The sequence below is a fragment of the Carassius gibelio genome, chromosome B3, assembly GCF_023724105.1.
Source record: "Carassius gibelio isolate Cgi1373 ecotype wild population from Czech Republic chromosome B3, carGib1.2-hapl.c, whole genome shotgun sequence".
Classification (NCBI taxonomy): domain Eukaryota; kingdom Metazoa; phylum Chordata; class Actinopteri; order Cypriniformes; family Cyprinidae; genus Carassius; species Carassius gibelio.
The window spans coordinates 24403686-24429164 of NC_068398.1; the positions used below are offsets into that span (position 1 = coordinate 24403686).

At 36.7% G+C, this 25479-nt stretch overlaps 1 protein-coding gene and 1 pseudogene across 1 annotated transcript; one reads left to right on the forward strand and one right to left on the reverse strand.

Annotated features, from left to right (window-relative positions):
• Positions 1-428: 428 nt before the first annotated feature.
• LOC127951820 (ATP-sensitive inward rectifier potassium channel 12-like) lies at positions 429-8039 on the reverse strand. The gene is made up of 2 exons (XM_052549862.1): positions 7393-8039; positions 429-2608 (listed from the first exon to the last, which is right to left on the reverse strand). Exon 2 carries the CDS (start codon positions 2532-2534, stop codon positions 1266-1268), a length of 1269 nt encoding a protein of 422 aa, XP_052405822.1. The 5' UTR covers positions 2535-2608; positions 7393-8039; the 3' UTR covers positions 429-1265.
• A 9932-nt stretch (positions 8040-17971) lies between these two features.
• Positions 17972-24857, forward strand: LOC127952295 (116 kDa U5 small nuclear ribonucleoprotein component-like; annotated as a pseudogene).
• Positions 24858-25479: the final 622 nt, after the last annotated feature.

Sequence of the window (25479 nt, forward strand, 5' to 3'; positions counted from 1 at the left end):
AGACGTTGCATGGCTGATTGTTTATAAAAAATACTACTGAGGTAATACAAATAAACGTATTTAATTATATATTTATGATGTTATGCAATTTTTCTTTTCATGTCAAATTATATTGTTTTCCTTTACAAGGTGAATTTATTTATTTATTTATTATATTTTGCGGTGTGCCCTTAATCCAATACCGACTTTTCTTTCTTTAACATCTAGCATAGAAGTAGCTTTTAGTATCGATCATTTCCTTTCACATTCGCATGTGGGCAGCTGTTTTGATACTGAGGAAAGAAACACCAATAAAGAAAGGTCAAACTGAAGTTCATACTCCTAAAACACACACACACTAGCACAATGTAACTGTTGCTTTAGCAAAACATGTAAAGTTGTAAATATCTTGTTTTAGAGCTTCAAAATTTGGCTACAACACATAGAAATCCATAAGTTATGAGTTTAATATGGCACTGAAGCAACATGAAACTGTTGTTTTTCTTCTGGCTGTCATTGTTAGTATACAAGTGGTTTAACTCGAGTGTGTCTTGCCTGAGCATGAAAGTTAAATGGTGGTTTGTTATGAAAAAAAACTGTATCCTATCATGCCTTGCCTTATCTTTCACTCCTCCACTCATACAGTAAATATTTTCTACTCACTTTCTAATACTGAATATATAGCTTTGTGTTGCTATTTGCTAGCCTGGGAACCATTTTTCTCATTGTCAGTTAGCAGTAAATCAGCGTCTGTGTAGGTTTTGATCATCTTTCACACACCTCTAAAGTAGTACCTCATCACACATTAAATATAAAACTATAAGATATTGCAGACTTAGCTTTGACAAAAAGGGAAAAAAAGTATTTTTATTGCTGTAAATCACACCAAAACAAGAGTGTATCATGTTATACTCTAAATCCAAGAAAACACACTAGTGGTTAATAACCTATTTTGTGCAGATTCTGTTAACAGAGAGATTTATTCAATATGGCACCCAGGCTAGCTTAGTATTGCATTATGATACTACTTAAAGCTATCACTTCAAACTACAGTATGAAACAGATAATCAGATTTCAAGTTTTCCTACAGGAAGGCCTCACATTTCCAACATCTACAAAAAGCACTTTCTTTTCCTGACCTGCCCCCAACTACAGCATGGCTCTAGGACAATGGATCAAGGTTTCATATGGCACTTGCATTGCTCTGTAGCTAACCGTTACAACCGACACTAGAGGAATAGGCTGAGTCTACGATAAAGCAAAGTTTTTAAGGTGACAGTCAAGGGTCATATTTCGGATTCTTTGTGATATGACCTCTGATCGAAGTTCAGATTGGCTGAAAGGGTCTCTAGCTCAGTCCCCCTCTCACCCCTGTCCTCTTCCTGCTCCTCTTCATCCCTACTGATGAAGGCTAACTCGTTCTCATAGCAGAAGTTGGCGGCGGACTCCAAGGACTTGTTCTCCTCCATGTCTTTGGAGCTGCAACGTGGCGTGGAGGGAACCTCGTAGGTCTTATGAAAGTGCGAATAGTCCACCTTATACTGGCTGCGCTCCTCAAACACCACAGGTTCAAAGCGATGGCCCCATAAGATTTCGCTGGCCAGGTAGGAGCTGCGCACCTGAGCCGTCATCGCAGTCGCCTCGACCATCCCTTCCAGTATGACCACAATCTCAAAATCAGATGTTTCCAGGTCCTGCTTGCTGATTCCATACAGAGGACTCTCCTCGTTTATCTCGTGGAGGATGGTGAGAGGAGCAACCAAGAAGATGCGGTCGAGACCTTGGTCGTAGCCCACATTGATGTCGATCTGATCGAACGGTATGTACTCGCCCTCCTCTGTGATTCGGGGCTTAATAAGCTGCGCCCGCACGTGAGCCTCTACAATGTGACTTTTCCTCAAGTTCCCGACCCGCCACATGAGGCACAGCTTCCTGTCACGCATCGCGATGACAGCATTATGCGAGAACAGTATCGTTTCTGCACGTTTCTTAGGTCTGGCCATTTTGGCCATGATGGCACCGATCATGAAAGCGTCAATGATGCAACCCACAATGGACTGGAAGACGACCATGAACACCGCTAAGGGACACTCCTCGGTTACGCAGCGGAATCCGTAGCCGATCGTAGTTTGCGTCTCAACTGAGAACAGAAATGCTGCAACAAAGCTGTTGACCTGCATGACACATGGTGTGAAGTCGTCTTTAGTGGGCCGGTCTAAGTCCCCATGGACAAGAGCAATAAGCCAGAAGGCGAAACCAAACGCGAGCCAGGACAGGACAAATGCAAGGGAGAAAAGGACAAACATCCAGCGCCAACGGATGTCCACACAGGTGGTGAAGATGTCAGCGAGGTATCGTTGAGATTGCTCGTCCATGTGAGCGAAACTGACGTTGCACTGGCCTGTCTTGTTTACGAAGCGGCTCCGCACCTTCCGCCGTGTCTGGATCTTGCCGTTACCAAAGCCATTGCCGAGGGCAGGCATGTTGCCGTGCCGGTACACGTCCTCCTCCGACGATGACACGATGTTGTAGCGGTGGGGCTTGCCCACACTCATGCCAATCTGCCCGACCAGAACCGATCCGTAAGTGACAGAGAGTACCAAAGCAGCTCTGAATCAGTTTGAGTTGCCTGAAGATGAAGCAAAATATAAGATCAGTCATGCAGTCCTTGTTCATTGTATATCATTTGTCATATGTTTAAGCTCATATGATTACAAATCCCTTGCAGAATAAAAAAAAAAAATTGTCACACTTTATTTAAATGTCCAATTCTCACTATTAAAGGGTTAATTCACCCCAAAATTTTAATTAGACTGTTTTACTTACTCTCTAAGCATCCTATGTGTATATGAGTTTCTTCTTTCAGACGAATCCAGTCAGAGTTATATTAAAAACTGTCCTGGCTATTCCAAGCTCTGTCATTTCAGTTAGCGGATGTTACAGTCAAAACAATTCATAAAATAAGCATTTTTGTAAGAAAAGTATCAATATTTAAAACATAATAAACACTTTTCTCTCACTTACAGTTTCTGTCATACGTGGGAGACATTCCAGTGGATGACGCAGCAAACGTATGCACATATGCACAGCCCACATGCCGCTGAGATATGCTACTCTCGCGAGTTTCCTTACTTTAGCAAAGGAAAACCAGTCTCCTCTTGGTCCTCTTTGTTCAAAATCCTCCAACATTTTTCTTTGCAAATTCTTGGTTTGTACTTCTAATTTGTGACTGGCGTTTTGTTATTGTTCTCTCTGCATTCATCCCTAATCACGCGCCGCCGACGTCTTACTGTACGTCATCTCCCGGAATGGCTTCCACGTATGACAGAGACCGGAGTGAGAGAAAAGTGTTTATTACATTTGAAATATGGATACTTTTCTTACAAAAACACATGGATTCACTACAGGAGGACTTTCACCCCCCAGAGCCATGTGAGGCACATTTTATCATGAATGTGTGCACTTTATCAACAGAAACCCCTGATGACTGTAATGATAGGGTTTGGAACAGCCAGGACAATTATTAATATAACTCCGACTGGATTCGTCTGAAAGAAGAAAGTCACAGACACCTTGGATGCCTCAAGGGTGAGTAAAACAGGATAATTTTCATTTTGGGGGGGAACTAACCCTTTAACAAACCATTAACTATGACTTTTGCCTCAAACTTCTAATATGCTGTTTATTAATGGTTAGTAAGGTAGTTGAGTTTAAGATTAGTGATGTAGAATATGGTCATACAGAACATATGCTTTATACAGTAAGTACTAATAGACAGCCAATATGTTAATAATAGGCATGCTAATAAGCAACTAGTAAATAGTGAGAATTGGTCCCTATATTGAAGTGTTATCAAATAAATTGGATAAAATCTTATCCCTCTTATTTGGTAGTGCCCTAAAAAGGTTGCATAACACACATTTAAGTAAATTCCACAGATAAAATGCCTTTACAGAAATTAAAATAAACTTTTAAAAAAATGTTTTAATATTTTGTTTAATAACCTTTAATTGAAATGAATGTTTATTCAATGCACACACATTTTATTGATCAAAAGTGTCAGTTAAGTTATTTACAAAAGATTTCTGAAGATCGTCATTTGACACTGAAAATTGATGTAATGGCTGATGAATATTCAGCTTTGCCATCTAAAGAATAAATGACTATTTAAAATATATTGAAATATTGAAAGCTTTTTAACTTGTAAACATATTTTACAATATTACTTTTAGTCATTTGATCAAATAAATGCAACCTTAGTAAGTATAAGTGACTTTACCAAAACATTAAAAAAGTTCATATTCCATGAGGTGTATGTAAAATTTTGAGTACAATTAATTATTTGAATAAAATGTAAAACTAATGCAGTAATCCATGGGAGGTAGTTAGAGTGGTGTTCTTTGGGAAGATGCAAAGCCTCCTTGGTAAAATCACCGTAACACAGGGCCTCAGATGGATTAATGCTTTCATAAAATGGCAGTATGATGAAAAATTGTAACAGATATCAGGATCTATTAACAATAATTAAAATGAGCAATTTAGTTGATTTGTCTAACTGTAGATTGTTTATAGTATTCTAACATCTTGGCACGTTAATATAAAACATGAGGTTACAGGAGTCTGTGTCTGCATTTTTTTATCTTTGATCCAATCAGAAATTAGAGTCCATATCATAAATATATGTTTTAGTATTTAAACAATGAAAGTCAATGAAAGGGAAACCTAAGTGATGCAGGCCAAAATAGTCCCAAAATAAATCATCTGAATTCTCACTGCAGCTAAAAACCTGTGTTACTCCATTGCGTGAGAGTGTGCAAAAGTGCTACTCTGTAAGTGTGAGTGAGGAAAGAGCAGATGTGCAGATCCGTCGTCTGTTTTCTTCACATCAGATGTAGCTAATTAAAGTAATTTCACACTTTTGCTGTGAAGCTCCGCACCTTTGCGCAGTGAAGTGCTGAAGTGCACGCACCTCATAGCCCGAGAGGAGCCGTACTGCGCGCATTATTGTTATGGTTATCATGATTATCATCATCCGAATTTTCTCACTGCACTTTTTTTGACAGAGCTCTGAGCCGGGAGCTGCCGGTGGGGTCCAGATTTAGGCGTCTAGCCAGTGCCTGTGTCAAGTGATCTGTCTTTCTATTAATAGACGCCTGTCTCAGTGTGCCTACTGCACGCACACACACTTGCAAGAATCTGTGCTCCAAGACATACTGTACTGACAGAGAGACATCAAAACACACAAACTTCACATGCACACACTCTCTCACACACTGGGGGCTGGGGAGTGTCAGGTGCTGCTATATTGGTGAGCGCAAATAGCTAAGAAGCCGCAGATTCAGCGAGAGTGATAATGAGAAAAACATATCATTTTCTTCATGCATAGCCATGATTGCAGAAAAAATGCAGCATAGTTCTACAATAATCTAAACTAAAAGAATCACATGAAAAACTGGGATATAGAGGTTTCCATGGAAACCTGTCTGGTGGAAATTTTGTGTGTAGGTGTGTGTGTGTGTGTTTGTTTGAGGGGTGACTGTCGGCTTCATGGGTGGTATTTTAGTCATCATCCAGGTGGCCAATCACTCCAAATTGAGAGAAGAGACGAGAGAGAAAGAGTTGTGCACTTAATAAGTTTCTCAATGATAGCTGTGAGAATACAAAGTAGATTTCCAGTCGAGGGGAGACGTCCTGATGTGATGTCAGCTCATTCCAATCTAAATGTCAGCAGATCCAATGACCACTTAGTGGTTCAATAGCAGGACTATGATGAGTAAAGATAAACTAATCCATGTTCTGTGATAGCTAAAGGTGAAAACTAACAAACACACGGTTCCTCAGTATTTCTGCTATATTTAGCTCTTAGTTTGTCAGTTTTTCTTTTCTCTTTGCTCATTTTAATGACACCTGAGTTTTCGAGACAAAATTTCTGGAGATTTCCAGTAGTTCTAAATATGAAATTAAATTACATGTAGAAAATTTCCAAATGTAATTACATTTTAAATCTAAAATATATTAGATTTAAATTATATCTATATCATATTTATATCCTGTAAGTATATATATATATACACACACACACATACACACACACACACATACTCAATTATTTTTTATACTTTAAATGTGTGCGTATGTGTGAATATATATATATATATATATATATATATATATATATATATATATATATATATATATATATATATATATATATATATATATATATATATATATATATATATATATGAATAAAATATAATATATGAATATCTATTTCCTGGTTATTCACTAAGCATTTTGTGCTAAAACAAAAATTTCAAAATGATCTCTGCTCTGAACCCTCAAATATGCACTGAACATTTTGCACTGCAATAATGCTTTAAATTGGGTTCCTTTGCACAAATAAAAATATACATTTTGAAAAGGTTTTGTACATTGTTGCATTCAGAAGGAATGGTGGGTGAAGATATTTTATGATATATAGTAGATAATCTCGCTGATGTGCATCTGACGTAAATACCTGTGCCCTATGGCAGTGTTCGATGGAAATTTCATCTGAAGAGAACATTCTGTTTCCTTTCTGCTTTTCATGCACACTTACAACCAAAAGGGACAGCTGTCATTTTAATCCTCGAACGTAATTAACATATTCTACCCATTCCCACAGCTCCTCCAGTCCCGAAATGGCAAATGTGATGAGGAATTAAAGTAATGACAGATTGTAAGAACTTTGACAGCCAGTTGACAGACTTCAGATATTACTCCACCAAACATTTCCACAGCCCCTGAAGAGCTGCATCAGTCTCCTTTAATAAACTTTATGAACTTCGACTCATATCACTCTCTCCATATGCACGGTGCTTAAATGGAGTAGTGTGTAGTGACTTTTTTTCTTTCTTTTTTTTGCCAGTCTGGTTTTCAGAAACAACAATGCATGATTTGATTTGTTTTGGCATTCTATATCCGTCCAAACAGGTGCCTGTGTGTTGAACATACAGACTTTACATAATCAGGAATTTGATTACTCTGACCGTAAATCTATTGATTCACTTCATTTGAATTTGAATTGAATGGAATTTCCATTGAAATTCATGTATGATTTTTCTCATGGAGCTTTAGAGTCAAGGAAGAGCTCAACATGTGCAGACATTCCAGCTTCCAGGGGACATCTGGGACTGCTGGGTGTGACAGTCCCCTCATTGATTTGATGACACCCAGTGGAAAGTACAGAACATGCAATGATGATCACCATCACCTGCTCATTATGACTCTGCATGTGAGGCACATTAAAGGCACCAGAACGTTCGCAGACATCAAAAAACATCTACAGGTTGCAGAAAAGACCTGTAGACTGTCCATGCGAGTGAGACGGAGCTGACAGAAACTGAAACAATGAATACACATTCTGCTTACCTGCTTTCTTCCCTTCGTGTGCATGGAAATATATCAGAAAGAGATCTGAAGTTGAGCTAAAGCATGATTCCACTGAGTCCCTCACAGTTCTCCTATACAGGAAAAATCACAGTTTTAAAGAAAAAAAGGGATCCTGACTGTCCAGTGAGGTCCTCATCTTTAGTGTCACATACACCGATGGAAACTCACACACATGTACGCATGCATTCGAAGGAGGGTCTTATCTAAAGGCTGCAGATTATAAGCTAACAGCCTCAGAACGTTCTCTAGCATTGATTCCGATGTTCCCGTAGTCTTCTTTGGTCATCCCTGAGGGTCTTGCATGTCCAGTGATTCCCTAATGTTTCGGTGCGACACCTCGCCAATGGTTCCCTCTTTGGACATTTCAAACACTGCTCTCTCTCTGTCGCTCTCCTTTTTTCTCTCTCTCACCCTTGTCTGCTATCTGATCTTAGCTGCAGTTTTTCACACTCTCTCTCTCTCTCTCTCTCTCTCGTTTGCTCCCTCTCTCTCCCTCTCTCTCTCTGAAGTTGGCATTTGCAGGGAGCACGGTCTCACCGATGCTACCTCAAACACAGAGCTCTTGAAAAGCAGCCTGGTGCTCAGGCTCAAACCCAAAATAAGTCCATTTTACTACCCTACTACTAGACTGGCTCAATACATTACAGACTGACAAATGACATGAAAAATCCTTTTTGTTTGAGGGTTTTGTATGGTTTCTGTTAGCTGGGAACAGGGATTTGTGCACACTGTTTTTCATAGTGTTTGCATAAGGTGTGTTTGTGTGTGTGTGTGTGTGTGTGTGTGAACATGCTCTCAGATGAATAATCGTTTTAAAGAGGCTGGCTCTTTGGTTTGGGTTGCACACGCAAGGATAGTGACAGAACCAGGACATTTGTCTCTACAAATAAACACAAACAAACACACAAATATGCTCATCTATCATGCCTGGACACGCTGGTTAATTAATCCGACTCCTACCTGTGTGTGTGTCGCTTTTACGTGTCTGTGTCAAAGATTCTGCCAACTATTAGACAGACAGACAGACAGACAGATAGCTAGATGTGTTGACCTCTCATGGTAAACATACTAAGGCTCTCTAGCTGTGATGTCAGCTTGGGTTGCAGTGGCTTGTCCTGATACTGTTTCATGTTTTGCGTTGGTTGCTATGTTTGGAACTGTTCTACAAGGACTGCTATTGATCTGATATTGACGAAGAGCTGTCTGAAGTTTACTGTAAACAACAAACTGTCCAAATGAACCTGTGTGAATGAATAGAATGTAACTAAATTACTTATAGGCATGCTTGACTATACTTTACAATAGTATTCAGTACTGTTATAACATTTGTGGTTGATACGATGTTCTTGGAAGAAGTTGCTTATGCTCACTAAGGCTGCATTTGTTTGATTGAAAATACTGGTCAGAACTGTTATGTTGTGAAAAATTATTACAATTTAAAAGAAGCTTTTTCTATATTTAATATATCATTTTTTTTTAAACTTGATTTATCTGAATCTGAATTTTCAGCATCATTACTCCAGTCTTCAGTGTCACATGATCCTTCAGAAATCATTTTATTATGCTGATATGCTTCCCAAGAAATAATTTCTTATTATTATCAATGTTGTTAGATACAGTAGCTTTTTTCATTTCTTTAATGAATAGGAAGTTTTAAAAAAGAGCATTTATTATAAAAAAAATGTTTAACATTATAAATGTCTTTACTTTTAATTTTGATCAATTAAATTCATTCTTATGAAATAAATGTATTTCCATAAATAAATAAAAACCATTTGAATAGTGTATGACTGAATTGAGCTGTCTTGTGAGTTTGATCTTTGATCTTGAGAATTATTTCCAAAAATAATGTAACTAATAAAAATATATATATGCAAATTAGGAATATTATTTGTGAAGAAATATTATTTTAGATTTGTCTGTGATTTAACCAACATGTGCTCTGTGACATCTTACTATTTTTTAAATGCTGCCTAATTGAGTACCATTATTAGTGTGTTGGCCTCCTAATTATTTCTGTACATGTAATTAAATACTGATAATTATAACGAATGGTTTTGGACATTAAAAGCCCAATGTTATTTGCACTACATTTGCATTATAAATCATTTCCCTCTTACAGTTTATATTTCATTCTCTTTTGTCTTTTTCTTTGGCTCCCGAAGTTCCTCAAGTTTGCCTCAGTGAGAAAAGGTGTCATCATTTACCCATCTGCATGTCATTCTTTTAAAATCTTTCTTCTGTTGAACAGAAATGATGAATTTTTATAAGAATATGAATGACGGCTGTAGATATCACACTCTAAACAGCATCATAAAAGTATACAGAAAATGGTTAAAAAACAACTATTGGAGTATGTTTACAGTAAAATATTATTTCAATTTTTAATTAAAGGTTTTCTGTTCATTAATTTATGATTTGTTTTTTGCGTGAAATTTACTAGCAATCTCTAAGTAAAATTTGTCTATCACATTGTATTATAGTTGTTCATATAACATGTGCATTATAGTCCAAGCCCTCTAAAATCATAACTTTGTGTGGGGAACAAACCAAAATGTAAGTAATTAAAATGTACACAACTTTAAATGGCCATCCATGGAGAAACACACTTTCCGCATGCAGAATGGTGTAGTTAATAAGGCATCAGCTCATTATAAATTATGAATGCTCATTTATCTTCATTCACAAGCCAACATGGTCAGTGTGTGAACACTTTGCATTAAAGCACACCTATTGAGACTAATTCAACCATTACATAATTGCTCATTTATTCTGAACAAAGCTATGAAGACAACTGTCCTTCCAGGGTGTCAAGTGCTTGTGTGCATGTAATAATGTTGTAATATTTATAAGGAAATATGTCTGCATGTTGGCCCTGAGGCAGAGGAACAGATGTCTGTTGTGGAAATTCAAGGGTCCATATGGACTAGAGTTTAATTATTACTGTAGAGACACACACATAAATTCAGTCATGTCAATATGTCCTTTTATATATATGTAATAACAGTGTGAATGTTTTCCCACTGAGAAGATCATCTTGGTCCTCTGTAGATGGGAAAGAAGTTTCTCTTTTATATGTTGTCCTCCTTAAGCTCTGTGCAACTAAACACTGACAGTTTATTAATCGAAGTGACTATATGTGTGTGTGTGTGTGTGTGTGTGTGCGTGCCCCTTTTTCTATAACGTTATGCCATATGGAGCATTAAAAAAAGATGAGTGGAAAATAGGCTGATTGAAAGAGATATGAGCAAAGTGAAATGGTACTTTTGACGTCACTAAAAAAAAGCTTTTGACCAATTCTACCTTCACAACTGTTGCCACTAGCTTTATTAGTCCAGCTTTTTTTCTTTTATAATATAAGTCTACACTTCTAGAAAATAAAAATTGGTAAAACACTGTCAATGGTAAACTTTCAAAAGGTAAATGTACACATACAAATGTACAACTTAGTACTTTTAAAAGTACAATAAGTACCTTAAAGGTATTAATATTTACCATTTAAGGGAAAGTAAGATACAAAGATGTATCGTTTAGCTTTTGTGCCGTATGGAAATATATGGAGTATGGTTTAAAAACAATTATCAATATATGCATAAATATTGTTGCTTAGTATTTCTCTAAGTGCTTTGTCTTTAAAACTATGTGTGTGCCTTCATTACCAAATTGAAATGTAACATCACACCTACATTTCCTCAAAGGTAAATTGTTAATCAAGCCCTAAATTATGTTAATTAATTTACATATTAATTCAGGTCACTTGCGTGAATGTTAGTGCAATTAAATGAGGCTTTAAATAACCATTTGCTTCAATTTTGATTCACAGCCACCTCCATATTACTGTGTAATCTACCACTTTCTTTAAAGAATAATGGCAGATAAAGATGCTTTATGTCAGGCTTCATTCCAGCCCACATAATATCTATTCACTTTTTTTTTTTCCACTTCTTGAGCAATTTTCTTGCTCTTGTAGACATTTAGAGTTCATTCCAATGGCAATGTAAAGCTTGTCTGAACTTGCAAGAGTAACTAAGGAAGCAAAGCTTAGAGGGTCGACTGAAGGAGCTGTTTGCCTTTTCACAGGAGCTTGTGTGATTTGACTGTGTATTTGTTACCAACAAAAGCAACACACATGTTGACGCCATGCAGACGCACATGCATGGGACAACATTTATCAAGTTTGGAATTTAGGCCACCGACTCTCTTATGTGTTGCCACTTACACTCATTTTTGTTTGCTGTGTGTTTCATCTCTGTAGCCCTGTTTGAGAAGTTCTCACACATTTCTTTTTAAAGATAAATGGTGTACAGTAGGTATGCATCACACTGGGAATTATACCAAATTTAAAGAGCACACAGACCCATTTGTACAATGTGAATTTGATAAATATCACACACACACACAGTGGCGCACTGATCTACTTAGAGTAGAAAAGTGTGTGTGTGTGTGACCTCAAATATGCTGTGCTGTTTCTCCACCTTCCTGTAAACTAGTTTCACACCTTGTTTGCCATTCATCTTTCTCTCCATCTTTCTGACAGACCTGCATGTATCCTGCTTAATCGGAGGTAAAAAAAAATGACACCTGCAGGAATAACAACCCAAAATGTGCAACATAAACGCAAAACACTAACTGTATCTGTTTCTTTCTCTCTTTCTCTCTACTATTAATGAAGGTCGTTTTTTCAGTGCTACTGTTTTACATACAGTACAAAAAAAATCATATAAAGGAACTTTTTAAAAGTTTGGGGTTGTGAGATTTTGCTGTGTTTTTGAAATAACAAGTCTCTTATGCTAACCAAGGCTGCATTTTTTTATTATAACTTTTAGATCAATTTTAAATAATCTAGTTTTCTAATTTTATATGTGATGGAAGAATTTTCAAGTCATTACTCCAGTCTTCAGTGTCACATGGACCTTCAGAAATCATTCTGATATGCTGTTATTCAGAGCTTAAGAAACATTTCTTCTTATTATAAATGTTAAAACTGTTGTGCTGCTCAACATTTTTATGCAAACTATGGTGCATTTTTTCAGGACTCTTTGAATAATAGGAAAAAAATAACAGCATTTTAGAAACCTTTTGTAACATCCCTAGTAAAAAAGTAAAACATTTCAAATACATATTAAGTATAGTTCAAATCTATTAACATATTTATTGACATATCAATCAAGATTTATAAATGTCTTTACATAAATCAGTCAGTTTTTATCATATTAACGCATCCTTGCTGAATAAAATGTCTTTAAAAAAAGAAAGTCTAGTATTGCTTATGACTGATTCCAATTTACATGACAAAAATTGTAGTTAATAACATAATCCATGACATTACACATTTTAGGGTATTATAAATCAGACTACTTCTGACCTAACTTGTTTATCACATGACAGTGTTTTACCATGTTGATTTAAAAATACTAACAGCAAGAAAATATATTCCATTTATTATTATTAACAACATGATGTGCAATTAAACATGATATTACGTCAGGGTTCATAAAGGGGGTTGTTAGCTTATTGAAAAGCTAAAAATAAATTAAATCATTGAAATTAAATAAAAATGAATGTGTTTATAGTTGATGAAATGTTGAAACACTTCTTAAATCTGAAATGATCAAATGCTGTAATTGAATCTAATTACAAGTACTTCATTTTTAAATCTGATAATGTAATCAAGATTACATCAAGTTGTATTCAGTTAACTAACATGAAATAGCAATGAAAATAGCAAAATACACAAAATAGCTTTATGTAATGCCTCAGTTTCACAAAGGAATGAAATAACAAGCATTAATTAAGCCTCTTGTTGTGTTTTCATTATGTAAATGAGGTTGACAAGCTTGTCTGCTATTTTCTCTTCTCTCTCTACCGACAATCAAGAGTCTCATCAACTACAGCACAAGGACCAACTGCAGATTAACAGGTGTGTGTGTGTGTGTGTGCGTGTGTGTGTGTTTGTCCAGTAATGGAGTAGCTACAGCACAGACATAAGTAAGTAGATGAAGCGATCTGAGATACAGACCTAAATCTACTGTAGACTATATAAATAATGCTGGAGAAGAGGTTGCGCCAAAGACAGCCAGAAGCAACAGGAAATGAACACGCAGCTGTAATGGAGCAGACATTAGTGTTTGATACGGAACAGAAGAGTGGGATTGCGCACAGGGGAAAGTGTGCCATTTATTTTCGCCGCTGCCCAGGTGTGCTGATCAAAATGAGTAATGAGAGAGTTAGTAGAGCAGCACCTCAGAGAATACACTCACACACCATGCATACATGCAAACAAAACTCACAAAAGAGGATTATGAAACGAAATACATGAATTCTGCTAAGAAGGAGGGAGGATCAGCTGTTTTTATGGCAAATACTTGAATCGAGGTGTTTATTAATACATTCTAGAAAGTTTGCATGTTTCATAGGACTTGAACCCATGAACTTGGTGTTGCAGCGCCATGCCCTACCATCTGAGCTACAGTTCCCCTGCTTGTCCATTGTGTCCGCTGCAGCATTTCTACACCGCAATAAATTTCTTTCTCTATGCCAGAGTATTTAGACTCATGATACATGGTCTGTGCATTTGGCACCATCATGTTTGTGATTGTGACATTTGGCATCAAGCCCCTGGAAAATGGATCTCTTGCACCCAAGAGGTCTTGAGGTCTCCTTGCCGTTTCCTCAGATAGATTTTAGAAATAGCACATAAGCCCTGCTTCAAATAAGCATGGGTGCTTCCTTTCTTACACACGTTTCAGCATTGACCCGTTCCAAAACCTCTGCACGAACAGAGCGGGACGGTGGAAAACGTCATCTGTTATTCCACCCGTGCACTTAGGATGATTTATTCCATCCAGAGATCTATTTGTGATGATATGAGGGTTCACATGCAGTCACGTAGACACGTATTATATTGCATGAATTATGCCATCACATAACAATAGCTTTATTAAGATACGCTGATGATGTGTGATTGTTAAAAGTTGATATGATTCTTTAGGGCCTTAATGAAAAGCCTGTAACATAGTTTGGTTAAAATTTCTCAATGGTAGTGTAAAAAACTACGGTGACGTATTGCTGCCACACACATATAATTTTTTCCACTCACTCATGTCGTTATAACGAGATGTTTTCTCGTTAAAACAACATCTTTTCTCGTAATTCTGAGAAAACATCTCGTTATTACGAGAAAACATCTCGTTATTACGAGAAAACATCACATTACGACATAAGTGAGTGGAAAAAATAACATGTGTGTGGCAGCAATGCGTCACCATAAAAAAACTCATTTTTTATCCTGTCAAAAATAACTCTTTTAAGAGTAAGCCGTTTCTGTAGTATTTTCCTTTAAATGTTAATGAGCTCTGCTGACCCTGCCCCTCTCTTTCAAACTGCTCTCAGAGAGACTGTTTACTTTAAGCCGAGTTCAGACATGAATTTCAAAGTAGTTGGGTCACTGTTCTTTTCACACTGCATGACTATCTTGGCCAGCATTCAGTCACTGCTGTATTCACACTGCACGATGGATCGGCGACAGAAGGTTTCACACTGCATGACTTTACAATAGGAAGAATCGCCAACAGCTCTGTCTGGCACGCAAACTATGTTTCACAACCAAACACACGCAAGATGTGACAAGGAAACAACGCGATATCACACGTGCAAGACCGGAGTTTTCACGAGAGACTGGGATAGCTCAGATAAAACGTCAGACAGACACGGGTGCTCCTGCTAAATTTATACAAATGTATCTTCCATTTCATGGGTCCAAATATACCGAGAAGAAAGCCTTTTTCTGAAATGAAGCCATACTTGCTGATATTGTGGTCTATAACTCCTCCCCGAACTCCCCGCTGCTATGTATCTTGCTCTCTCATTGGCTGTCGGTCATCGCCGATGTAGTTTTCAGTCAGAACACTTTTCAGACAGCATGATTTTGAATTGCCGACAGGTCCAGATATTTAGCATGCCAAATATCTCACGGGCATCGGTGACTCATCTGCGATTCTCTCAGATCCCGTCTTTGCTCATTCACACTGTGTGTTTGTCACTTGCGTGAACGAGCTCAGATTTGCCAGTGATTTCAGGCATTTGTCAGCGATTTCTCAAAACCTGTCGCGAGCCAACAACTAGGCTAAAATCGTGCAGTCTGAACGCGGCTTTAGCGGCAATCATCGTGAAACTTGCTAATTAGCACATTATTTAAAGTTCCCCTTTTAAGCGCTTTTTTGAAGCTTTGATTGTGTTAACAATGTGCAATATAACATGTGTTCATGTTTCGCGTGTAAAAAAACACAGTATTTTTCACATAATTCACCTATCTGTATACCACTGTTTTCACTGTCATAAAAATGGGCTGATGACTTCCTTGTTCTATAAAGCCCCACCTTCAGAAATACGTAACGAGTTCTGATTGGCCCAGCGGTTCCTGTGTTGTGATTCGACACCAGCTTGCAGCAAGCTGCCCTCCTGCAAACGCGATTGGACTAGTTTTGAGAAGCAAGTGGGCAGGAGCATGTGCTGGAGATGTACTTATAATCACAGGAGAGTTTTTACTGACAAGATGCGCATGAAAATCGCATTCGATTTTTTTGCACAGCCCTAACATCTAGTTAACAAAGCTAAACAGCATTGCCCTTTGTGTAATAAGTTACAGAAACTGTTAAACGCACCAAGTTAAATAATAAAATACACTTACCGGTTGTGATCTATAAACAACGCCTTCTCCAGACAAAAAGGGAACTGCTCCATCTTTCTAGAATAATCTTTGTGCGAATCCGGCATTAAACATCTTCCTTCTTCTCCGTCGGAGCGCAACAAGGCCACGCCCACTTTTTGTGTATTCATGTGGCCGGAGGTTAGTCAAAAAACTGTTTTAGTGACGTCATTACTGCAGGAACTAGAGGGATGTAGTCGAAACGAGTCGTTTTTTTGTAGGCGAATTCTGTTAAATCAAATACCTCACTTGGCATTGAACTTTGAACATTAGAATTTTACAGATATTATTTATACTCTAACAACAACATTACAAACATGGGATCATGAAAAGGTGATTTGCAATGATTCATTACAAAACCTTATACTCACTTCTTCTGTAGATGAGGCTGTATCACAAAAGATTTGCATGAAGATAGACACATTTATGTAGATAGGGGGTGAATTCTCTTAAAAAAATTATTAATCCACTGCATTTTGATTGGCTTGATTTGAGAAAGGGGTAGATTTTTTGTAGATTAAAAAAAAAAAACACTGGGTGCATTTATATCATTATAGGATGATTGTGTGTACATACACTGCAAACACACATTTTAGTTCAAACAACTTGTAAAAGTGCATGTAGCATCCAATGACCCATTTAATACAGTCTGAAAGTATACTATAAACCACTCATGCATATTTACCATGCAGTGTCACACATAATGTTGATGAACACATGATAAAGTCTGGTAGATGCAACATGTTGCTGATTCGTAAAGACATGCATGCACTCATACAGAAGGAAGTTTTGTGAATTTCTTTGTTTCTCCTGCATTTTGTAAGTGATGCAACAATGTGGTAGAGTCATTGTTCAGTTTGATTTGCTCAGAAAACATGGACAGTAAGGTGCTTTATGCTTTATCCAACTGCTATCATTAGAAACACTTTAGGCCTCATTCTTGAAACACGATCAGAATGAATTTTTGTATTAGGCTCATCTGAATACAGCACTATTGTACATGTCAATTGTATTCAACTGGGCATTTAACATGTTCCTGTTGGTTGTTTGCCTAGTCTGTTTTTTTACATTTGGAAAGTAACAGTGGATGCTGTTGACCTCTGTAGTCCTGCCAATGTTGAAGTGCCACATGAGATCCCTGTATCAACAAATGGAGCCTGAGTCATACTAGGGCATTGTAAACTATGTGGGACTGAAAATATTAGAGATGCCCAATGCATGAAACCCAAACAGGAACTGAGAAATTCTGTAACACACAAGTGTTATGGTGCCATCTTCTGTTCAGTATATTTTATTATTTGATCTGTTGGATAGTCTTGAGAGGATATATCTTATTAATTGTGGAAAGAAGTATGCACTATTTTTTATTTGAAAAATAAATGACAAATATTTTAAGTCTTAATCAAAGAGTCTCTAATGGCCTACTATGAAGTTTCTATTATATTTGCAAACATATAAATGTAGTGCATTTACATGTGATAGACAAAAATTATAGATTATTTAAATGAGACATTCATTCATATTTTGTCATATGTTTGTTGCGCGTTTAGATTTGTCAACAGCTTTATTTGAGGCGTTTCTAAATCCTTGATCTTTAGATGTATTGTGATTGTCAGTATGTAGGTAATTTGTTTCATCATGTTCTGTGTCTGTAGTATGTGTGATATTTACTAGGGTCTTCAAGATAAACTTGTGGAGCTGCTGTAGATAATATTCTATGTAACATGATCATAATATGAAACAACATAAATGAAGTTATGAGAGTGGAAGTAAAACCATCTTATACTTAAACTTTTTCAAAATTAAATTAGCTTTGTTATGTACGTATAAACATTTGAATGTGTTCAGGTGATGCTAAACTAAACTGAGCGACTGATTAAGCATGCAGTGCAGGAGAGGTTGGCCATCACTATCTGTGTTAATAAAGTGGATCGTCTGATCGTGGAGCTCAAGCTGCCCCCTACTGATGCCTGCTACAAACTGTGCAACATTGTGGATGAGGTCAGCGGCTTGCACAGTGTTCAAAGGAGGAGGTTTTGGTAGATACAAAATCTGTTTGTCTTTCAGTTGCTTATTGATATTCACTTTCTTTATGAATTTAATTGTTTTTGTCAAACAGTTTTGTCTGAAATTCTATAAAATAATCTCTCTTTTTTCCCTCTCTGGCAGCACATAGTCCACGGAGGAGTCTCTGATTGTGTCTCCCCTGTTAGGGAACGTGTGTTTCGTTCCTCACAATACAGCATCTGCTTAACTCTTGGCTCATTTGCCAAAATCTATTCAGACACCTACGGTGACACACACACACACACACACACACACACACACAAACGAGTTCAAATGCATCCTCAATGCTTCAGCCTGAAAGCATCAAACTGTTTCTCTCAGTTGTTTCCCAGGTGATATCAACTACATGGAGTTTGCTAAAAGACTGTGGGGAGACATTTACTTCAACCCTAAAACGTGAGAATCTCAAGCGAATTTGATCTCATAGACAATATGCAGAATGGCAGGAAGTTTTTTGTTTTTTAGTTCTCTGTGTCTTGTGTCTGTCAGGAGGAAGTTCACAAAGAAAGCCCCCGACAGCAACTCTCAGCACAGCTTTGTTGAATTTAATTCGCACTAGAGCCGCTGTACACGATTCTTTCACAGGTGAGAAATACACTCACATTTCTTTTATTTGGCTACAATGTATGCACATTCGGGCAGTCAGATACACAGGCTGTATGACTGTGGTGTGTCTGTAGGTGGAGGGGGATGTAGATACGTCTCTGCCTCATGTGTTGGATGAGCTTGGCATTCATCTGACTAAAGAGGAATTAAAGCTCAACATCAGACCTCTGCTGTGCCTTGTCTGTAACCAATTTTTTGGAGAGTTTACAGGCGAGTGTCTTTTATTTTGTGCGCTTGTGCTGTTGCAATATATCATAATTCTTGCACACGGGTCTGGTTCGTTCAATCTAATAATATGTGCTAATTCAACAGGATTTGTGGACATGTGTGTGCAACACATACCATCTCCTCAGGGGGGTGCCAGAGCCAAGATAGAGCACAGCTACACAGGTGGACCGGACTCAGACCTCGGAGAGACAATGTCTGAGTGGGACCCTGATGTAAGTGTGACATTCAGCTTGTACAATGTTTTAAAGAATTACATTTTCAGAAAAAAATTGGTAACACCAATTCAGAAGGTTAGTCGCCTGTAGGTTAGTGGTGTATAGGTACAGTATTTACGGATGCATTCGTATAGTTTGTATTTTTTTGTTTATGTATAGGTAAACATTTATATATAGTAAATTTATAGTCAAAATTTGTCACTACGTTAGTTGTGCATAGATTTATACTGATTTACTTAATTGTTGTATGTCTGTATTTATGTAGCACATGTGGTCCTGTGAAGCACGACATTTGACTTGACTTGAATTCTCACTATTAAATAGTTGCTTACATACCAGTTGTTAACATATTGGCTGTTTATTAGAGCTTATTAATCAGATATTCTGCATGACCATGTTCTACAGCCCTAATCTTAAACTTTACAACACCTTACTAACTATTAATAACCAGCATATTAAGAGAAGTCATAGTTAATGGTTTGTTGATAGCTAGAATTGAACCTTAAAATAAAGTGATCTGCACTATCAGATGCCTGTGGATTTCTGTCGCTAGTTGACCGTCACACTCTGTCTTTCCAATTGCTCATTTTTTTCCTAGCATTATTAGCATGGTCCCCCATTTTCCCCAACAATACTTGAAGTCTTTTATAGTTTTCAGTGTATACCCCATAAAAAATTGAGATTGACATAACTAGCAAAAAAAGATATTATTATAAAAATGCCCATGCAGTTATATATATATATATATATATTTTAATTTGTTTCTAGAAGTCACACTTAAAAAATTAGGTTTTTCAAGACAATTATTATTTTAGTGCTTGTTTTGTCTTATTTTAAATAATTTTATGTCAAAAATAAAAAATAAAGTAGATATTATTGGAATACATATTAAAAGAAAATACTAAGAAAATATTTAAAATCCTATTTTAAGTAGAAAGACTAAAATAGCATTTTCTTTTAAAATGTACTTCAATAGTGGAGGTTGTCTGTGATCTTAATCCCGGGCGAATCGACCATGTAATGTAAATGTAATTTGTAAAGGAAAAATTCCCCCACTAAAGACCTACCATATTTCGCCGAACACCAAGTCCTGTGATAATATTAGTTCAGTGTGATTCGGCATCTCTGTGATTTGGCCTGGATTTGGTGGGTTGTATATCATTTTTCAAAGTTTTTGTTTCCTGTGCATCTTTTCATCCATTTGTCGTGAAGAATGGAGCTGCGTTGGAGTGTTTGATATTATTGAGGGTGCTGTCATATCAGTACACCAGGTTAATGTGTTACAAATAAATCAAGCATTAAGCTTGAGATGTTATTTTAACCTGGTGAAATGTAAATGAGACAGCACAACAAACTATATTAATATATATTTTAAAGCCCATCTAGACCATAGAACGGGGACTCTCAAACCCTTGACATTCAGGAGATCAGTCAGTAAATTTGAGTAAAGTCACAGGCTTTGCTTATCACACGAACGAAATTCAGATGTGGGGGGTCATTTCAAAATCACAAAAGGTCACTAGCCTTATTTGCATGGGATTAGTATTACATAAAGTATGACTGTTTTAACTATTTTTGATCACATAAATGCAGTCTTGTTGAGCATTAGAGACTTCTCTCAAAATAATTATAATATTTAACAACCACAAACGTTTAAGTGGCAGTTTATGTGGTGCAGTTCAACCGACAAGATCTACTGTTTCAACTAAAATCTGTTCACTATTTTAAAACCAATGAATGTATCTTTCTCTCTCTGTAGAAAAAAATTGTGAGAGTTTTTCCAGAGTTTTTCCAGTTGGGCTTTTGGACCTGACACAACCGGGCCCAGCATTTTAGTCTACGACACTGCCCTCTGAGGTAATTAGCATAAATCAGCTAACATTAATCATGCTCTGAAAGGATCATTTATATTCATTAAGTCATTATAATATATATATATATATATATATATATATATATATATATATATATATATATATATATATATATATATATATATATATATATATATATATATATCAATACAATTCAACTGTAATTGGGTTGCAAAAGAATGAAATTCAGGATATTTGACTTCACTTCTCCTCTGACTGTATTGACATACATTTTAAAATAGTGCCTTTGGCCATTTGAATGTAGATGTGTGTGTGAGTATTTTGGCATCATGGATGTGTTGGTGTGTCGTTGTTTGGTGTCGGTGTGCTTGCCAGAAAATAAGAAGTGTGAAAAAAATGATGTGGCATATGATTGCATGTGACACGTTGTGTCTGTTTTTGTGAGCGCTTGTGCACTGGTGTGCTTAACTTGTTGACAGCTAAATAATTTGATAAATGATCTGTTTTCTTTCTCTGTGTGTGTTGTAGGTAGATAAAGCTCTTCTTGGCTGCATTGTACAGGGCTTCCAGTGGGGCACACGCGAGGGTCCTTTGTGTGATGAACGTAAGACAGTGCATGATATTTTTTTTAGATTTTTTGTCTAAAAAGCAACCCAGAATGATCAAATGTTCTTAGGGTAAACATATGTGTTTAAATCAGGGATGCTCTCTATATTGGTATTGGTTGATGGTATATATCAGCCAAGGTAACACTTTAGTACAGGGACCAATTCTCACTATTAACTAGTTGCTTATTATCATGCATATTATGAACATATTGGCTGGTTATTAGCACTTATAAAGCACATATTTTGCATTACCATATTCTACCTCCCTAACTTCCTTACTAACTATTAATAAGCAGCAAATTAGGAGTTTGAGGCAAAAGTCGTAGTTTATGGTTCGAGAATTAGTCTGAATAAAGTGTGACAATCATCATCCATTTTACATTTAGTTTGCCTTTGCTGTCATTGAACGCTCGCATAAAGTTGATCTTTAAAAACACTAATAATGAAATAACACTGCTGAATGTAATCTTTAACAAATCTCCAAATGAATGTGGAGTGTTCATCACATACATTAAAATATTGTGATGTGTAGATTGGTTGGTTTTAGTTTTTGGTGCCTTTATTTTTAACCTATTTAGACGACATAGTATAGAAATTCAGTATTAGCAATTGTATTGTTTATCAGCCATAAAATGACAGTAATTATCGTCCAGAATGTTAATATCAGTGCATTACTAAGTTAAATGTCATGATCTCAAATTTTTTCACGAAACTTGCACATTTGTAGCATTACATTTTTTCTCCCCCTCTTTTCTTTTCATCACCATTTTCCATCCCCACAATAAACAATGCTTATGCATTTGCAGATGTCCCCTTTGTAAATGGCTACAGTTTGGTGTTTCTGTTTGTACTAAATAACAAATCTATCTCCTTGTCATTCTCTGCCTTCAGCAATCCGAAATGTGAAGTTTAAGATCCTGGACACAGAAGAGGAGGACAGGTCATCTCTACAGCTCTCAGAGTCATCTACTCTGCCTTCCTGATGGTAATCTATCCTTCCATAGCTCTGTTTAACCACCTCTCTTCTTCCCCCATCTTCCTCCGTTTCCTTTCTCTGCCTAATCATTGTTTCCATTAGTCTTATTGGACTGTTTCATTCAATTACGTGATCCATTAACTCAGTTCAGTAGATTAAGTTGATTATCGTAATTGGTTTCTCACTTGCTCACCCTCTCTTTTTCCTCGTGTTGTGATTGGTTGGTTTCTGTAGGCCACACCCAGGCTGATGGAGCCCTATTCCTTTGTGGAGGTTCAGGCCCCTGCTGACTGTGTTTCTGCTGTGTACACGGTGCTGGCACGCAGGAGGTACACTACACACAAACAGAACGAGGACATTGCTGACTCCTCGTCTGTTAACACACATACACACACTCGCATTAAGCAGATTGTAGCTCACGGCAGCAAAAGTCAGCAAGTCTCTAATAAACACAGTCTCCTTTTAGAACGAGCCTCTGACTGATCTCTTGTCTGTGTGTCCCGTGAGGTCATGTGACGCAGGATGCACCAATCCCTGGCTCTCCTCTCTCACCATCAAGGCTTTCATTCCTGCTATTGACTCGTTTGGCTTTGAGACTGATCTCCGCACACACACGCAGGGCCAGGCCTATGCACTCAGTGTGTTTCACAACTGGCAGGTACAAACAAACACACACACACACACACACACACACATCTTTTTTTTTCTTGTTTCTTTGTTGTGTGTATGTGTGTCTTAATGAGGGTAAGAGTAGTATGTGTATATATATATATATAAAAAAATATGTTCAAAATATTTACTGTATAGTGTATTTATATGTACAAAATAAATACCGGTATACACAGCTATTTTATGTAAACAAAAAGAAGAAAAAAACGTTTATTTTGAATGTGAAATTAATAAAATTAATACCAATTTTTATTAAATTAATTCATGAATTATTGAATTAAAAAGTTTTATTACAGTATTTTTACTCGAAGAACCTAATGAGATTTAACATTCAACATTAATGATAGAAAATTACAACAGCAAAAAATGTCTGAATTGTTGAATTTAAAAAGTGAGAATTTGAGGAAGAAAATCTAGAAATGTATTTAGACCAAATAGTATTTACTGTACTGTAACGTATGGTGATTTAAATAGTAATATATATATATATATATATATATATATATATATATATATATTATATTAATATTATTATATTAATATTATATTATAATATATTTAAATCCAGTAGGAATCAGAGTATTGTTTTTTTTTTGTGTTTTTTTTTTGGGGAAAACATGACTTGCGTAAGATTCACCCGTGTGTGTTTGATGTTGAGTAGCAGAAAATTGAATCAGCAGAAGCTTATCTTGCACTCCCTTGCCTTTAACACTGTTTCTCTCTCTCTCTCTCTCTCTGTGTGTGTGTGTGTGTGTGTGTGCGTGTGTATGTGCGCGTGTGCGTGCGTGTGTATGTGCGTGTGTGCGCGTGTGTGTGTGTGTGTGTATGTTTGTGTCACATGGTATTAGATTTTCACCACTGTCCTGAGTAATTATTGTCTCTGTCCCTCACTCTAGATTGTTCCCGGTGATCCTCTGTATAAGAGCATTGTGGTTCGTCCTCTAGAGCCTCAGCCAGCCCCTCATCTGACCAGAGGGTTTACAATCAAAACCCGCAGGCGCAAAATAAATGAAATGTCAGTCAACTTGTTTAGTTTGAATATGCATCATATATCATCATCCCAATCATCTCTCTCTTCCTCCAGGGTTTGAGCGAGGACGTCAGTATCAGCAAGTTCTTCGATGACCCTATATTGTTGGAGCTAGCCAAACAAGATGGTGCTCAATTACCCGATGTGATGCGACAAATGAACTTTACTCATCCCATCATTCCCCTTCAGCTTTACCAGACTTGCCCCTATCAATCCAGTTCTGTATGATGGAATTAAAAAATGACATTTTTATATGTAAAGTGCTAGAAACATCAATATTGATCACTGTTGCCATTGCCGCAGACTTTCCTAAATTAACATGCGACCTCCAGGAGCTCCCTTATCATTTTGTTCTTTGTTTATTTTTATAGTTGACAAGTGTTTTTGTAGTATAAGATAATGTAAAGCACAGGCAAGTCTTTTTGAAACGTGTCTGAAATCTCTGTAAAATCTTACATCATTTGTGTAAGTGTGATTAAAAGGATTTGGTCTGTGTATCTGGAGTTCGAGGATATTATGGATGTATTTTTTTATATATATTGCTAAAGGTGATAGCCATTGTACTTCTTAAGGTTTGAGGACTCTTTGATGTGAAGGAGAAGATGGTTTTGATATACAGCATGAAAGTATGCTCAAACTTTGGAAGAGAATATTCAACTCAAACATGAGAACATTTGCTGACTGCAGAATAAAAGTGAAGTACATGCAAAGGGCAGGAGACACGTGTCTGCATGCATGCAGGTAAAAACAGATCCGTCTTAGACACTGCAGAAGCAGAGCTAAGTTAAGTTGACATGAGTGAAGGCCATTCAACAGACACAAGTCTGACATTTAAGTGAATGTCACAGATGTCTTTTTTTTGTTGCTGTGCCCTTTTCTTTAAAAAAAATGCATTCATATTAAATGAACTTCAGTTCAGTTGTGAATGTAACATTTAAAGTAACCTAAACCAGAAACTAATAAATATAGGAATAAAGTGGAAAAAGGTAAGAAAGGTTTACAAAACTACATGAATGTACATGACCATTTTTATTTTTGAATAAACTATCCCTATAATAAAATACAATTATAATATAAACTATCTGATAAATACTAAGATATAAAGAATGCTGAAAGAGTAAAATT

Excerpts from the sequence above, each read along its gene's own strand:
- LOC127951820 (XM_052549862.1), bottom strand. The coding sequence starts at position 2,534 with ATGAGTGTGGGCAAGCCCCACCGCTACAACATCGTGTCATCGTCGGAG.